The 18,058-nt window shown below is 33.7% G+C and overlaps 1 protein-coding gene across 3 annotated transcripts in view; it reads right to left on the reverse strand.

Annotated features, from left to right (window-relative positions):
• Positions 1 to 18,058, reverse strand: part of Crk (Crk proto-oncogene, adaptor protein) — a 57,005-nt gene that overhangs the window by 25,754 nt on the left and 13,193 nt on the right. For 2 of the 3 annotated variants that reach the window (XM_014427932.3, XM_014427933.2), the window contains 3 exons: positions 13,662 to 13,784; positions 9,997 to 10,201; positions 2,590 to 2,718 (listed from right to left, as the gene is read on the reverse strand). In XM_014427932.3, the coding sequence (XP_014283418.1) occupies positions 2,590 to 2,718; positions 9,997 to 10,201; positions 13,662 to 13,784 (457 nt within the window). Of the gene's footprint in view, positions 1 to 2,589; positions 2,719 to 9,996; positions 10,202 to 13,661; positions 13,785 to 15,390; positions 15,522 to 18,058 lie in introns of all 3 variants that reach the window. The other variant, XM_014427934.3, reaches the window with a different exon arrangement.

Below are 18,058 nucleotides of genomic sequence, written 5' to 3' on the forward strand. Positions count from 1 at the left end.
ATGTATATAATAACAAGTGTATGGGATAAGTACTATTATCAAACAAGCATTGTAACCGCTGATAGCCTATGTGGAAGGTAAAAATAAATGACAGTATTATTCAAACATTCACATTATTCACCTCGTGTCACATTATTCTTCCTATTTTAACTTTTTTATTCTAAGTATTTTAACTGGTGTTGAAACTTAGGAAAATTAAGTAAGTTGTGCTAGTGTTTGAAAAAAAAAAAAAAAATTGAAGAAGTCCATATATAATCTCAAGACAGATAATATTCTAATACTGTGATTAGAAGATAGATGAGATTAGTTATAAGTTATTGCTTAGATACAGTTATCACATTGTAGGTTAGATACCGTAGTTCCATTTATTTAATCTGAAGGCACAACCATGGTCGAGCAAAGTGAACCTATGGAGCAGGCAAGTGGAAAGAACTCCAATCCACCGATCGCTCAGGTAGTCAATAATAATTCAAAATCGTCCACCAAAAAGCCTCACAAAACTTTGTCGCGAACTGGCTATCAAAAACTCTTTATGCGAACCCGCTCCATGTTGCAGGGCCCTCCGATGCTGCTTGAGATAATATGTTCCTCGATGAGGGGGCTACAGTAGCTGCCGATGAAGTCCCCGCAGAATCCCCCCATACACATCTAAATGAGACGGATACCATAGTCAACCAACATAAGCGGCAGATTATTTGGAAAACAAGAACTGAAGGTGAGTCGTGAACATAACATACTAAGTACAACAGAGAAAATATTGTAACGGTATGGAACGGAAGATGTCATCCACTTATTCAATGAATTAACTAAACGTGGCAAAACATATTACATGTATGTTGGAAATAAGACAATCTTAAATCGTATTAAGCACCTATTGGAAAAAGAGAGAATAGGATCTGATAGAAATACCATTTCATGTTCTAAAATCGAGGAAAAGATAAAAGATCCTGAGCGCCAAAAAGAGTTAGTTAAAGCCTACAATGAAGGAAAAACTAACCATCGCGGGATACCTGAAACTCTCGCCACATTACGTCACAGGTATTACTGGCACCAAATATGTCATTCAATTAAGGATGTTTTGCAGGCATGTTCAGTATGCCACCGCGCCAAATACGATAGACATCCAATTAATATCCATCCAGAAATCACTCATACACCAAATTTGCCAATATTAGACATGCAGGTTGACATTTTTACTTAGGAGGGTTCACATTGGCTAACCTTGTTAGAAAGCTTTAGTAAATTAGCTATGGCATATTCCTTGCCTACTAAAACATCCGACGCCGTTTGGGTGGGTATGTTTGCCTGGATGTCGTGCTATGGGTTACTGCAAACCATTACATCTGACGGCGGGAGGGAATTTTGAAACGCTCGCACAACCACAGAATGTTCCGAGTTGAACAGAAAATGACATTTCAATTCCTCCGGAAACCCACAAGGGCGCAGGTCCATTGAATGCTAAAACAATACTCTTTGGTTGTTCCAATTACATAAGGGACTAGAAGCAATGCCTAGTGCGGTAGTTGGCATACAATAATACAATTCATTCTGCCACAGGGTTTACACCAGTAGTTGTATTCGGTCACTCGGTACGAAGAAGGGGAGATTTGCTAACAACGGCATAAACACATCTAAAAGACGCTGCAATTCACAAGCATAGCCAACTAGCCAACTTTCCCACCGGGTGCACTCTAGACTTCCAGGGTAAATCGCATTTCCTTAGCAGTACCAGGTGATTCTCACAAAGTTTCATTGTGTATGACGGTATATTGTCAATCATTTTCTGGCTGTTGCAAGGGGGATCAGTGCTATGAAGGGCCTCTCAAAGTGGTAGCACTCCAAGAACACAACATAGTTTCCATCCAGGAGATAACTGGTGGTCAGAGGGTTAGGAATACCAACTTGTGGCACCTCCGCATCCCTCTCGATCCAGGCAAGTAAAATCATAATTTGTTTCTCCCTTTCTTTCAGTCTAATTAGCTATGTTATTTTGTTACATGATTTTCTTGTCTTTATTATAATATGTATACATAGTAGAATTTATAGCTTGTCTTGTTTTTCATGTTCTTTTTGTACACTTTTGCTCAAGCAATTGTTCTTAAGTTTTTTATTATTATGCTTTATGTCTTTTATTTTGTGTACTCAAAGTTTACTTTATGAACTGGGATGGGGGTGAGAAGTAATGTATATGATACCAAGTGTACAGCTTAAGCATTATAACAGCTGATAGCCTATGTGGAAGGTAAAAATAAATGACAGTATTATTCAAGCGTTCACCTCATGCCTATTTCTTCCTATTTTAACTTTATTATTTTAAGTATTTTAATATATATAGTGATTTAAAGTCTGTCCAAATGGGGAGTCACAGCACATGGCACTGTTGCCAGAAATGTTGGCTAAAACATCCACATGGCTCCAGTGCCTTGGGAATCTTGCTTTATGATTCACTTTCATATGCATTAAAAAAAAACAAGGAAAAACAATATAACAGAATGGAAATAATGCATGTATGAATAAATTGAGCAAAAAATAATTATAAAATTTAGAAATAAAAAACATCACAGAAATATCAATACATTAAAGATATACCTTTTGAATATAAGGAACTGGTATTTGTCCCATTAATCCGGCACTGTTTTTGGCTGTCCACCACTGATCTTCATCTTTTGATATAATTGTTAAAATATCACCTTTCTTAAATGGTAAATCATCTTGATCCTATAAACAAAAATGAATATTTCTTCACCAATCTTACTTCATTTTTTCTATCACACACAAATGTATTGTATTTTTTTATTTTATTTAATTTAAAGATATTATATATTAGAATACAAAATATTTAAACTTCATATAATTCTTACAGTTCATCTTTGAGGGTCTAAATATTTCAGGATATGTGTGATGTGGTTTGGAATTGAAAAAATACTATACAGCTTTTCAACTTTTTATTGTCAACTAATATAAAGGAAAATATTGAATCAATACAAATTAGATGAAATAAATTACATCAGATACTGCAGGCTCATTACTACTGCATTTTGCTGATAAGATCTTGAAAATGATAACTTAGATCAGATACTCCCACTTTCGTATTTACTGCAAAATAGAGTCCTTTTGACAGATGAAGATCTATAGGACATCTGAGAAAGGCAAAAGGACATTTTTCGCTCCCTTCCCTCATCATATCACCTCTGTGCACACCATAAAGCACATGTATGTATGTATACCTAGGGCTATTTTTAAATTCATAATCATGACATGACAAAAATGTTTTCTTTAGTAATCTTTAATTATTTGTATCAACGTTCCTTATTTTAACTGTCTACATTATTATGTGATATAATTTGTTCAAATCAGCTCTTTGATGATCTAAATACATTTTTATATTTTTCTCTAATTGAATAATTACTTTTACTAATTAATAAAAAATGGTTATTTGTTTCAGAAAGGATTTTAAATTTGTTATAAGGAGGTTTGTTTACGTACTCCATTCATTTAATAGAGGTACATTTTTCATTGAAGACTATGGGGATAACCTTATTATATAAAGATTGAACAGCAGCCAAGAAGCAAATAAGTCTAAAAACAGTATTAAGTACTTTTTAAAAACATTTTATTTTTGAGTGTTTCAAAACTATGTACACATATGTAATATGTAATATTATATATATTTAACATTGTGGTTCTATTGCATTTAATATGACACAGTGATACTGTTGCTTTCATAATTGCATGGTATCTTCTCATTCTATTTTCCTGGTCCCTTATAACTGTTTAACTGCATTATCTGAGAATTTACTTACCCAAGATAGTTGTAGTCCACATTAATCGATACTCAACTGCAAATGACAACTTGAAATAAATCACAAGCATACCTGCACCAATTAAATAAAATACAAACTGATATATGTGGGCTAGTAATTGATGAACTGAATTTTATACACCTCAGAATTATAATTTAATTAAAAATATTTATAAATAAAGACACTGTTACTTATCAAGATATGTATTAAAAAAAACCTATCATGGTAAATGACCATATGATATATAAAATTTACATTGGTTGGTAAACAAAATATATTCTCATTTGTATTCATTTTTTTTTAATTAGCATAAAATGTTATAACTATTAAGAGTAAAATAGCAAATGGTAAACATTAAATCCTTCAATATATCTTCATTTTAAATTTATATATGGATTCTTTGAGTCTTTCTGTATGAATTAATTAACTAATTAAAGAGTAATACTATTTAAACAATGATCATATGTAATGTAATTCTCATACAATGAAGTTCACAGTTGTTATCAAACATTTTTGACATATGCTAGAAAAAAAAATTATAAGAATAATTTACATAAGTATAATAAGATAAATGCATATATAAAAATGTAACAACATTTTAAGAGGAAAATAGAGCACAAAACTTGAGAAAAATTTAATTTAACTTGTCACATTAGGTTTATATTAAAGTCAATTTATTATTATTATTTATATGTACAGGGTGTCAAGCAAAATGGTTTGGAGAAATTCCCTGAGTTTTCTAGTTTTTTTTCCCCCTAAATTTTCCCTCAGCAAGCAAAATTTGCTCGAACCACATCAAATTCTAAGGATTGTACATTATTCACTAATATCATATTTTAACTAAATAAAATAATTTTAATTAAATTTTGATACGGTTGAACTTTGAATTGGAAGTTGGAGGTTTAAGAAGTTATTTACTGAACACTAATGTTAAAAAAAACAATATTTTATTTACACGTTTTAGCCAATTAGTCATCACTGAATCAGTATTGGTAAGGCTGTCAAAATAACAGGCTACAAATATGTGATGCTGTAACCAAAATGATCATTATAAATGATATCCAATCCAATATATTATATAGTATATTCAAAAAGTGACCTATAAGTGTTTAGAAATATTTAAGGAGGATAAAGTTGACCCCAAAGGAATAAAAAAGCTCATATAGACAATGGACAAATTTCTAACAGAAAAAGAGAAAATTAATTAATTTTTTTAAAATCACTCAATGGGGTTTTTTCATGGACTAATGGAAAGAGGTATTTTCATAAAAAATGTAATTGTAATACGATTTTATAGTGGTAATTTTTTGAGCTGACTATTTTAAGTAAAACTATTGCTAACGGTTAGTGAAAATTTAAGCATAAAAGGTACGGAATATCAACCAAATGTAAAAGGCCAAAAGTCCGTGCAAAAAAATTAAAATTATCTGATGAAAGCTTTAATAGAACTTTTTGGAATCTTTATAGCATTGCTAATAAAGAAATGAGAGTTTGCCAGTCAGATCATGTAAAAATGATGGATATTCCAAAACTTTAAAAAAAATTTATTTTTCATTCACAGTTCCATATCTATAACGTACAGATGTCTACTACACTCACATTAAAGCTTCGCTGTTTCTTTGGCTTCTGGAGACTTTCAATAGTGACAACACTGTGCTTCCGAATTACTAATGCTGGCATTATCGAATTTCCTGCTTCCATTTGATGCAATGCGATCAGGAGCGATTTCCCTTTCCTAGTTTATATAGTGTCCAGATTGTGCCGGCTCAACAACTCTTTCTACCTAGTAACCTGTGCTGAGGACTCTTTTAATTTATTGACCCATTGCAGGGGTCTGTGGTTGGTATGAATGTGAAACCGCCTCCCTAACACATAAGGTTTGAAGTGGTCAATGGCCCATGCTTTTCCCAGCAGGTCTCTCTCCAAAGCACTGTACCTAGTTTTGGTGTTTATGAAACGCCTGTCCGCATAAACCACGAGCCTGCTCACCCCCTTCGCCCTCCTGAGATAATACTGCACCCAGTGCGCTTTCACTTGCGTCTGTCATAATTGTAAAAGTTAGGTGAAAATCGGGGAACATGAGCACAGGTTCTCGTTGCAGCTCCAAGCACCACTGAATATTGTCCTCCATTACTGGAATCACAATGATTTTCCTCCCCTTCTTCAATAAGTAAATAAGAGGTACAAGATACTCCTCCATCTCTGGCACGACCTACTGGTAATAATTCAAGGTCCCTAACAGTCTTTCGAACTCCTTTCATATGTCGCAGAACTGCCATCCTTTGTATTGCTTCCACTTTCGGAGCATCTGGTTAGACTCCCTCCTTTGAGATAGTATGCCCTATAAAATTGATCTGCTTCTGACCTAGTAGTGATTTTTCTCTTGATAATTTTAGTTACCTGATCCTTTGAAACACGCATTCCAAATGACATATATGTCCGGCCTCTTATTTACTAAATACTAACATGCCATCCATACAGATCTAACACATGGACTCATTTATCCCATAGAACTTTTTTTTTTTTGAATTTCAACTTGAATGAATTTAAACAAAAAAATGAATTTCAACTTCCGCACTCGTTCCCGGCTTTTGACACCATTTACATGAATGTGAGAAGAGACTTATAAAAAAAAAAAAAAAAAAAAGAAATAGGTAGAAAGAACAACTCGCTTCACTGACCCCACTCCCAACCAACTTCTCCTCATAAAAAAATTTGCACTTCTTTCAGCAATTTTTCAATTATTTTAAACACTTAATAGTGTGGTGGCAAGATTATTAATGTCTTCAGCGGCAATAGCCGACATTAGCAAAGAGACTGTTTCAAATGGGTTTGCCACTGTTGAAATTATTATCAACATTTTTATTTCTCTAGTATATTTCTTTTAAATCTATTTTTATTTATAATTCATTTAATGTTTCATTATTTTACATTTGTTTTAGTAACAAACCCATTTGAAACCTCTCGCCATATGATCAATTACTAACAATTAATAATTAAGAACTAGGTGTGTTTTTTGTAGTCTAAAAAAACTAAATATTTATGTTTATGATAATTGTGAATGTATTGTTTTATATTCAAGTATAAACATTGTTGTTTAGACAATAAAGACCTAATGATTCATCTTTATTATTACAATAGGAACACGCAATAAATGTTTATTTATCTGATTGAACTCTAATGAAGCATGCACAGGTACAATTTTATCGACCTGCTAACTGGCAAGGAGGAGCAAAAGGAATTAGTGGAATCGGCAATAATACTCAATGCATTGTCTCAGCTACCCACATTTTATAAGGAAGAACCTGATCTATGGTTCCTGCAAGTTGTTTAGCTCTTGTTATATAGCTAATAATAAAACTAAGTTTCAGTGATCATCGCCCAACTGGATTTAGTAGCTCTTCGAGAAATGCAGCAATTGGGCGCAGGTAAGGTACCTGCAGATATGCTCAACACCTTGTGGCTAAGAGGGCTACCTGAGAGAATATAAGCAACCTTAGCCGCCACAGATCACACAGAAGCTGGAACATATTGCGGATAAAATAGCGGAAATCCAGCAGCCCTCAAGTAATTTTATCATGGGGAGTCACTCAGCGCCTATTTCTTCAAGGATGGAAGACATTGGGGTAGCGATTGATAACCTTAAACTACGATAAGATAGATAAGACTTTAAACTAATAACAGCAGTGAACAAGGTGGGTTTCATCACCAAAATTACCAACTGCCGACTTTTTATTGTCGACAAAAAGTCCAGAACCAGATATTTGGTAGATACAGGAGCAACCATAACTGTCTTTCTGGTGAAGAACAAAAAAGTAAAGCCAAACACCCAGTTCACCTTGTATGTGGCCTATGGCATGCCCATTCCCACGTATGGAAGCATAGTTCAGAGCCTCGATCTTGGTCTTCGGCGCAAAATTACATGGAGGTTTATAGTAGTAACCGTGAGTCATTCAATCATCAGTGCAGATCTACTATATCACTATAATATTATGGTAGATCTCGCTGGATGTCAGCTGGTGGACCAGAAGACAGGATTGATGACACATGGAAGATTAGCTAAGGTGCCAGTATCCACTGTTTATTCGGTACCAACCGGTGAATGGAACACAGCCTTGCTACACTGGTTCCCTCGCGTTACACAACCAACATCCTTCGTCAAGGAGTCAAAGCACGACGTCGTCCACCATATTGACTCACGGAGCCCCAGAAACAACTAAAGAACGCCGCCTGCCACTGGAGAGGTACAATGCCGCCAAGCGACAATTCAAGCAAATGATTGAAGAGGGATTTGCAGACCATCCAATAGTTCTTGGGCCAGTCCACTTCACATAGTGGAGAAGGATGGAGGCATACGACTCTGCAGAGATTATCGACAGTTGCATGCCAGGACGATCCCCGATAGATACGCTGTTCCTCAATTCAACGTTAATGTGCATGGTAATAACATCTTCACTATATTGGATCTCAACCAAGCATTACCAAATTCTGGTAGCCGAAGAAGATATTCCAAAGACCGCGGTGATTACACCCTTTGGTCTTTTCGAATTTCTTCGAATGTGTTTTGGATTAAGGAACGCTTCGCAGACCTTCCAACGGTTCCTGGATCGGGTGCTTCGAAGTCTTGACTTCGCCTGGTGGTTCCTGGATGACATCACCATCGCCTCCAGAGATGAAGAACATCATGAAGAGGAAGTCTTGCGGCAACTTGAGGACCACGGTCTCACTTTGAACCTGGCAAAGTGTGTGTTTGCTCATCAGGAAGTCGCATTCTTAGAACATATGGTCTATGCCACTGGCATTAGCACTCTTTTGGCCAAGGTTGAAGCTATCACATCATATCCCAGACCGGCTACGATAAGGGACCTGTGACGTTTCCTTGGTATCTTCAACTTTTACCATCATTGCATACCCAGAGCAGCAGATTTGCAAGCTACACTCAACAAGTTCCTCGCTGGGGCGAAGAAGAATGATAAGAGACCAATCAACTGAGAAGAATCCATCCAAGCATTCGAATGCTGCAAAACTGCGATACAGAATGCTGTAGAGCTAGGACATCCTAGAGAGAACACTCATCTAGTCTTAGTATGCGACGTCTCTAGTACCGCCATGGGAGTAGTTTTATAGCAAAAAGATGGTAACGTTTGGCAACCTCTCAGATTTTTCTCTAAGGTGTTCACCCCAGTGCAGAAGAAATATGCCAAATACAATAGGGAGCTCTTGGCAATCCACCAAGCCATCAAGCATTTCAGGCATTACCTGGATGGGCGACATTTTGAGATATGGACGGACCACAAACCGTTGGAATATGCTTTCCATCAAAAGCCGGAGACAGCAAGACCCATGCGGATTCGTCTGATTAATTTCATTAGCCAGTTTACGACCGACATCCGCCATGTACCCGGGAAAGAGAACACCGTCGCCGATGCACTTTCGTGTACTGACGATTATGTACATATAGCCGTAGAACACAGAAGGATCTAACCATTATAGAGCTACAGAAAAATGACTGCCTTCAGCTTCAATGGATCAAACCTCCCAGTACCGTAATGTCAGTCCTCTGTGAGACCTCCACCTCTCAGGCACAGCCATACGTTCGTAAGTCCATGCGAGAAGAAATCTTCCACCGCCTGCATGGGCTCAGTCACCTTGGTATACGAGCCTCAAGACGACTAGTAACACAGCAACTTTTCTGGCCTGGCATGAACGCCGACGTCTCGAGATGGGCTCGGTGTTGTATTGCATGTCAGAAGTCGAAAGTGATCGGTCACACAGTAACCCATCCAGGTACCTACGCTCCCAGATCCAGGTTTGAACACATTCACGCTGACCTCATCGCACCATTGCCAAACTAACGGAATGCGGTATTGTCTGACGATCATTGACCGATTCATCCATTGGCCTGAGGTGTGCCCTCTGGAGGAGATAACAACTACAAAGATTGCATCAGCGATTGTGGGAATCTCCCGCTATGGTACACCAGCAAGGATAATCACTGATCAAGGTTCGAGTCAGACCTTTTCATTAATCTTACTCGTATATTAAGTATCAAGCGTAACAGGACTACAGCATACCATTCAATTGATGGATTAATTTAAAAGTAAATACTAATAATTTTGGCGTGTCCCATGAAGAGATACATTTAGCCTTAAAAAACCAAATGGAAAGTGGTATGATTAAAAGGATTACTTACACTTCCTTTGAAGTCATATCTAGCTATCACTTTTTCAACCCTCTTTGGTGCTGGTCGAATAAGTGGTGTAGTATCTAAATAGTGTAACTTATAGAACGATAGTAAACTAGGCAAATCATTAAATGTTTGATCTCCAATTCGGTACTTAATTTGATCATTCTGCTGAATTTTGTTGATTATATAATGACTTACTTTACTATCTTCTCTGAAAGAAAAAAAAGATATTAAAAAATTGGAATAAAACAAATAGGACACTAATTTAACTTTATAATTCCAGTAAACATAATTTTTTTAATTTAATAAATTCTGTCCATTAAAACATGGAGCCAAGACTTGCATTGCCATGAATTAGGCTGACCTTTTTTCTGAGGTTACTTGTATAATTTAATAAGGTGAATATTTTTACTTTATTTGAATATTGTGTCAGTTTTTAATACTTTTTCCATACAAATTAATGAAAACTATCCCAGGAAAAACTGAAAAAAAATTTTTATTTTTATTTATAATCAAATTATTACCAAACTGGATCCATCATTATATTATTGTAATTAAAAATTGGTCAATTAATATACCCTAAAACCTTTCAAATAAAATCCATTCAGCTAAACATTTATTGATAATTTAATATAAAGTAACATAGTAACAATTGTAAATGCAAAAACATATTGCTGAGGGTTATTTTTCTAGTTTCTGAACCATTTTTATTCAACAGTACAAAGATTCCTACATTTAAATAATAATAATTATATGACCTCTCCAATCTAATGATGTGATATCCATAGGGCAACTAGGGTGCAAAAAAAGGAGCTAGGGGTTGCAAAGAACTTTTAGTAATGGATTCCTTCATTGTTGTAAGGTGTCTAAAAGCCATTGAAACCTTTCAATGGCGCAGATCAATTATAGAAAGGCTTCGATTCTGTACTGCAAAGTTGGCTGTTTAAAGTATTGGATATTTATAAGGTTCAACATTAAATAAGCAAACTTCTCTCATATTTGATGGCAGGCTGGGTGACTAGGATAAAAATATGAGTGACCCGTGGTAATAACCAGATAAAAATTATGAGGGGTATATACCAAGGTCTAAGCCCATTGTGGTTCTGTGTGGCGCTGTTCCCATTAAGTCAGATACTTTAAGGAACAAGCACAATAGCAAGGACGAGGCAAGCACTGTCAGCCACAACTGGTACATAGATTATCTCTAGTTACATCCAAAAAACAAACAACAATCACAAAGAATAATTGAAATTGTGTCATCCTTTGCCAATGATATTAGTGTCATTTGGACTTGAAAATTTGGGCGGTGCTTCATGTGAACAATGGAAAGGTCAATGGCCAGGACCTGCTTATAAATGGAGGAGAGTGCATCAGAGAACTAGAAGTCAGTGAACTAAATAAATATTTAGGTATAAAACAGCACCTCAAAATAATGAGGTTTGATAGTTCGAAAGGACATGAAACAAGAGCTAATAACAATAGCAAATGAGGCTACAAAAAGTATTAAAGACTCAACTGTATGGAAAACAGAAAATTAAGGCCAACAATACAAGGGTCATACCAGTACTAAGCTACAGCTTTTGTATACTACTGTGGTCAAATACCAGCCTACAAGAAATACACCTTCTTGTGGAAATGACACACACAAGAGCAGGTCCACAATTCAATATCTTCCAAATCCATTATCCACTTTATTTATCAAGGAAAGAAGAGGACAAGGACTCATAAATATCAAAGAAGTGTGCCATAAGTAGGAATTAGCCCTACATCAATATTTTCATTTAAAAACCACAGGTGTTAATTTGGCAATCGTAAATAAGGATGAATTCAATATTGTATCAAAAAAAGAAAGATTAACAGAATGGAAAAAAAATTCTCTGCATGGGAGATTCTACAGTCAATTAAACAAAGTCTCCATAGACAAAGAAAGATCAGTCGAATGGTTGAAATCTAGAAGACTATTTTCCGGGACAGAGGGGTTTGCAGATGCCATTAAAGACCAGGTTATTGCTACTCAATCAAACAAAAGGCATGTTGTAAAGGACAATACAATATGCAACAAATGTTGGTTATGCTCAGCCCAGTTGGGATCAATACAGCATATCACAGTAGGATGTACTGTGCTAGTGGGTACGGAGTACGTCCGCAGGCATAATACTGTGGTAAAAATTTTCCATCAGGCCTTAGCGGAGAAATTTATCCTATTGGTCATAAGGAAGAAATATTATAAGTATAATTCAAGTAGAATACTTCAGAAGGGCACTATCAAGCTGTATTGAGAAGAATCCATTATAACTGACCACACAGTGCACCATAACAAACCAGACAGACATACTCATCATAAACTGCAAAGAAAAGAAACCTAAGATTATAGATATTGCAATTCCAAATGATAATAACATTAGCTCAACTGTGGATGAGAAGCTTCGCAAATATCAGGAATTGGCGGCCAAACTAAATGGAGCTGCACCATTTAGAATCTGTAGTGGTAACACCAATTATAATATCGACAAATGGGCTGATCCTGAAGTCAACAGTGGCAGGAACAGATAGACTGGAATTATCAATTTACGTGCTAAGAGAAAATTTTAAATTATCTGAAAAAACAAAAACAAAAATATGAAGGAGGTTGGACTTTTAGTCTCTTACCTACGATACTCAACCAGCAATAATGATAAAAAGCTCCTTACTTGGGATTCAATGTAAGTTCAATGAGTCTCAGTGTGAGTTAAGAGTTAGCATAAGTAAAAACGTGTTTTCGTTTGGTTTAGGAAATTAATGAAATTTATGTAAATTAATAAATAAATTTATTTAAATTGTATAAATTTATGTAATTGCATAATTTGCGTAAATAGTATAAATTTATATGAATAAATCAATAAATTTATGAGTATATGATGTTCCTATTTTTTATTTGGTTTAGGAAATCAATGAAATTCAGTTTTTTTTAATACCAATATGGATCTGAGTATAGTGCCCCTTCACTGGGAAGTGTTTAGAAATGCCTTTATTTTAAAGAAATGTGGCCAGAAAGAACTGTTTTTTTTTTAATCTTTATTCTTAACCTTTCAATTTATTGACTGCTTTCAAACACTACCTAAGTTTATTACAGATTCAATATAAGTGACTACTGCTCATACTATTCGTAACAGAAAGTGGGTATGGTTGTTAATATTCAACTCATAATGTTACACTATGCTATTATACACTTTTTTGGCCATACTTCTTATCAAAAAACATTTTTGTTAATCCTGGTTTCATTATATAATATTTCCAGTTCTGTAGTGTTGCATTTTATTACCAGAGTTCACAACACAAGAAACACTTTCATCAAAATAGGAAATTTGATTTTAATACGAAACATAATTTTAATCCAAAACTTAAAAAGTGAAGATGTTCCAGATTCAGAATGAAAGAGGTACAATTCAAAGATGTGTTTTTGTTAGATCCAACATTAGACAAAGGTTGCTAATAGACCATTTATTGTTTTGGCATGATATTTGAGGCGAGCCTATCTTCGGTATGATAAGTATTAAACTATCCAATTTACCAACATTAGATATTGTAAACTGTACCTCTTTCATTCTGGATGTGCAATATATAAGTTTTTAACATACAATACATTAAATAAAAAAATATATTAAAAAAAAATTAAATAAATAATACCATACCTTACACAAAGAACATAATCGCCATGAATTGAGATACTGTCACGGACAAGAAATACACCACCTTCTTTTTCTCCCATTAAAAGATCAGTGGCATCTTGCCTTGACATTTGACCAAAATACCAACTGAAAAGTTTTTCATGATTAAAATATGACAACAAACAATTGTTTATAGATTATGAATAAATTTACATTAATTAAATTTAATTAGTAACTATAATTTAATTCTAATACGATAAACCATATATGGACCTCATACTAAGGTTTGTAAAAAAGAAATCCCTAACCAAGGAGAAGGAGCAGATAAAAGACTAGGATGTGTCGTTTAAGTGGTCAGAAGCACCTTAACTAAAAGAAAATAACAACAAAATAGAATATTTAACAACCTAATTCATAGAAAATAGAATATTGAAGAACGCAATCCTTAACAGTTCAATGTAGTAATGTTGCCAACTATTCCTAGTTATCTGTTTGGAAAAGAAAATTCAGATGATGGTTAGACAATTCTCCAGTCACTTCACTGGAAGATCTCATTTTATCAAAAACTAGATGTCAACATACAGGGGGGAATGGGTTGTGCAACTGGAGAATTGGAAAGGTAATATGTTAGTTCGTCCCTTAATTATGAACTCATTCAATCTATAGCACTTAGTGTTTTAGGTTGAAGATCAGAGGCTGTGGTGGCTGGATATATCAATCCCGCGTATCAATCTAGGCAGGTTTACTTTTATTTGATGCAGTAAGTTACTGTGGCAGGTTGACGTAGCCTACCTGCCATACAGTAGACTATAACAGCAAAATTATTCCAGCTGACATGTGAAACTTAATAGCCTTTATAACAGCATTTTTTCATCAATTGTTAAAACAATGAGATATTTTCAAAATAAAAAAATCTAGTGGGGTGCAAAAATCACACAACTTTCACTTACCACCCTACTTTAATTTGAAATCTTTTATAAATTGACTACTTATTAACTATTCATGATGGCTAAACCTCCCCTTACTATGTTTCTAGTTATTATTTAGGTTAAAAAAACAAACTATAACAATGTATTTGTGTTTTCATGGTTATAGTTAAAAAGACTGTTGTCGTAACAACCTCGAAAACATTTATTTTGCCCTTTTATTTTAACATTTATTAATTTTCTCATAAAAGAATGAGAGATTATTTTAAAGAAATCAAATTAAAGGTACTTTACAGGAAGCTTTTATAGAATAATCAGCATTTAAGCCCAGTTTAATTATTTCAAAGAGGGAAAGGCAATATATTAAGAACAACTTTAAAGCGCAATATGATGAGTTAAATCAACATTGCTAGAGACGTTTTACAAAAAATGATAAAGTCGATGATATAATAAGCACCTACCTTAAATACATTATTACTGTTTCGTAAAACTTTATATTTCTGAGCTAGGCTATTCACATATATGTATATATACACACAGCCTAGTATATATATACATATACAGACATACATGTACATACATATATATGCAGTGATTATCTTAGAATAAATAATTATCTGTCACAACCAGATTCGAACATGGATCCTTGGAATTAGCAGGTCAGTGCTTACTACTGAACCATGTCATTCCCCAAATTGGTATATAATAAACTTTAAATTCATATACAGCAAAGACAGAAAATAATAATATGAAAAATTGATAAATTATATTATATTTTCTTTTTCTAATATTTTCAATGTTTCATGTAATTTTGAATAAATTCTTACCATTGCAATATTATATTTTATCTTCTTTTAGTATCATTAACACTATCTTCTTAATTTCTTGTTATACTGTTTTTATTTTTTTCATTATATTATGGTTGTTATCTCATTTTGTTCTCAGCTTTGATGAAGACCTGAAATTTAGGCCGAAACATCGGCACAAATAAAATGTTTCACTTATTTGTGTTTATTATTACTCTACTGACTTCATTCCGACCATCTTTTCTTCACATAAAAGAGTAATAGAAGTATATTAGCCACTTAACCCAAAATAAGTTGCTTACGGCGCAAAAGATCAATCAGTAATAATATTTTGTATGTTATAAGGACAAATACAACCAATAGTCCAAGAGCCCAAGAAAAGAAAAAAAAGAAGTTATTTCACCTCAATTTTTTTTTACTTTAAGGAAAACTAAACAGTTAAGAGTCAAAACTGGTAACTCTGCCACCTAAGGTAAGGAAGAATAAAAAATGACGGCAGTTCCAGAAGTTATACAAATTTCATTTTTGAGTTCTTTCAAGTAAGCAAAAAATTCCGCATTAATTTATGTCAGAAAAAAGTTCAATTTTTACCTATACTATATCAAGGGATAAATTAAATGTCATTAAAAAATAAATTTTGAAGTATTTAAGGTGCACGCCCCATGAAGTTTATTTTATTCAAGAATTTATTTTGATGAATACCATGGAAACTGCTGCCCCTACTCATACTCCTCTAATGAGAGCTAATAAACATCTGTATGTCATTTGTAGGAGTAATAGTTTCTATGATATTTGCCAAAATAAATTCACATAACACTGAATCTTCGTATTATGGAAAACAATCCTACTTTTTAAAAAACTGAATCTTGAGAACAATCAAGAGTAAACAGCTCTACTAGGGCTCATATAATGGCTAATTTACTTTATTTTAAAAAATGGTCTACTAAGGTTTTTAGGGTCGTAGGCAGTTATATATGAAAAATTAATTTTTGAAAATAGCCGCCATCTTGGTTTTACTAACTATGGATAGCAGTAATCAATTTTGACTAGTAACTACATATAGTTTTCATTAAAGTAATAAACATTTTGTGAAAAACTATAGGATGAACTACATCTAAAAAAAAAACAATTTGGCAAAATGCAAATCTGTGTGGAAACTGAGCTGTTGGGTAAAACAATGAAATTTTTGATCTTTTTAAATATAATATTCAAGCTGGGGTTCCTAACAAAAATTTCTCTATTACCAAATTACAGAAGATTAAAGTATATGACAGATAAGTGTATTAGATACATATAAATTTGGTGCTGGAATATGATATTTTCCAAAATAAATTCACATAATATTGAATTTTCATTATTTTGAAAAAGTGTTTCTTTTTGAAAAAATTGTACCTTGGAAACTATTGAGTGTAAACAGCTCTATAAGGACTCATATTTTAGAAAATTCACACTAGTTTAGATGATGTTTTATCACGTTTTTTTAGTGTTGTAGGTAGCTCTAAAGAAATGCAGCTAGGAATGAAAAATTAATTTGTAACGTTTTGAAACAGTCGCCATTTCAACGTATCCCTCCAACTATGGTTGGTAAATTTATCAATTTTGACAAGTAACAATATAGCTATAGTTTCCATTAAAGTAATAAAGAATTGGGGTGAAATAAACTTTTCTTTTCTTCAGCCCCAGGACTATAATGAAAAATCAGATATCACAATGAGAAATCGTGTGGAAGATGTACTGGGGAGAAAAACATTGAAATTTTCGATCCTTTATCTATATAATTTCTAAACTGGGCTTTCAAGCAAAACTGTATCCATTACAAGAATTAAAGAACATTAAAATATACGACAAATAAGTATAATAGATATGGTCAAAATTAACTGTGCAAGAATGATTTTCACCAACTGTGTCAAGTAATTCGATGTAGTGATTTAAAAAGGTCTTCATCATAGAAACAGCAGTTTTAAATTCAAAATCTTTCAAATAAAAATTGTAAGAGCTTTATTTTAATACCTTTTGAATCTAAATACTTAAGTGGTGTGAGAGACCCTTTCACTCACATACAGGCTGTGAGTCACATTTTTTCCCTCACCAGCTCATCAACACAGACTCAAACCTACTTTCAGTTGTGGTATTAACTAAGAAAATTGGCAAACTTATAGCTTTTAGCCTGTAACGAACTAAGATATTTCAAAATTTAAATGTTTATTGATCAAACTCTCAAGAAATCAATAAGGAGAACCCAACTTCAAAATTGATAAGATTCATTTTTGTTGATTAATAAATAACACTAGATACGAAAGATAAGGTTTTTATTACTCACAAAACTCTTCTCATTACAGTTCACTCACACTAGGTACAAACACACAATATAGCGGGGGAAAAAACAACACATGGGTATATGAACTAAGACATATGCCTTCTATATTTACTAATAAATTTAGGATTACAATATTAACACCCCCCATAATTCTAAATTTTGAAATTCAATTAAAGTCAAACACCAAAACAAAATCGAAAACATTAAACCAATATTTTCAACATTAACTTTATGCTTAAGACCACTCAATGGCTTAGTTAAGAAATCCGCAATGTTTTGATCAGAAGCAATATACTTTACACAAAAATCATTATTTTTTGGAAGATTGTTGATTGACCGTGTGTATAGATGAATGGAATATGGTCCGGGTGC

The sequence above is a fragment of the Halyomorpha halys genome, unplaced genomic scaffold (genome assembly GCF_000696795.3).
Source record: "Halyomorpha halys isolate HHAL.00 unplaced genomic scaffold, Hhal_1.1 Scaffold682.1, whole genome shotgun sequence".
Classification (NCBI taxonomy): domain Eukaryota; kingdom Metazoa; phylum Arthropoda; class Insecta; order Hemiptera; family Pentatomidae; genus Halyomorpha; species Halyomorpha halys.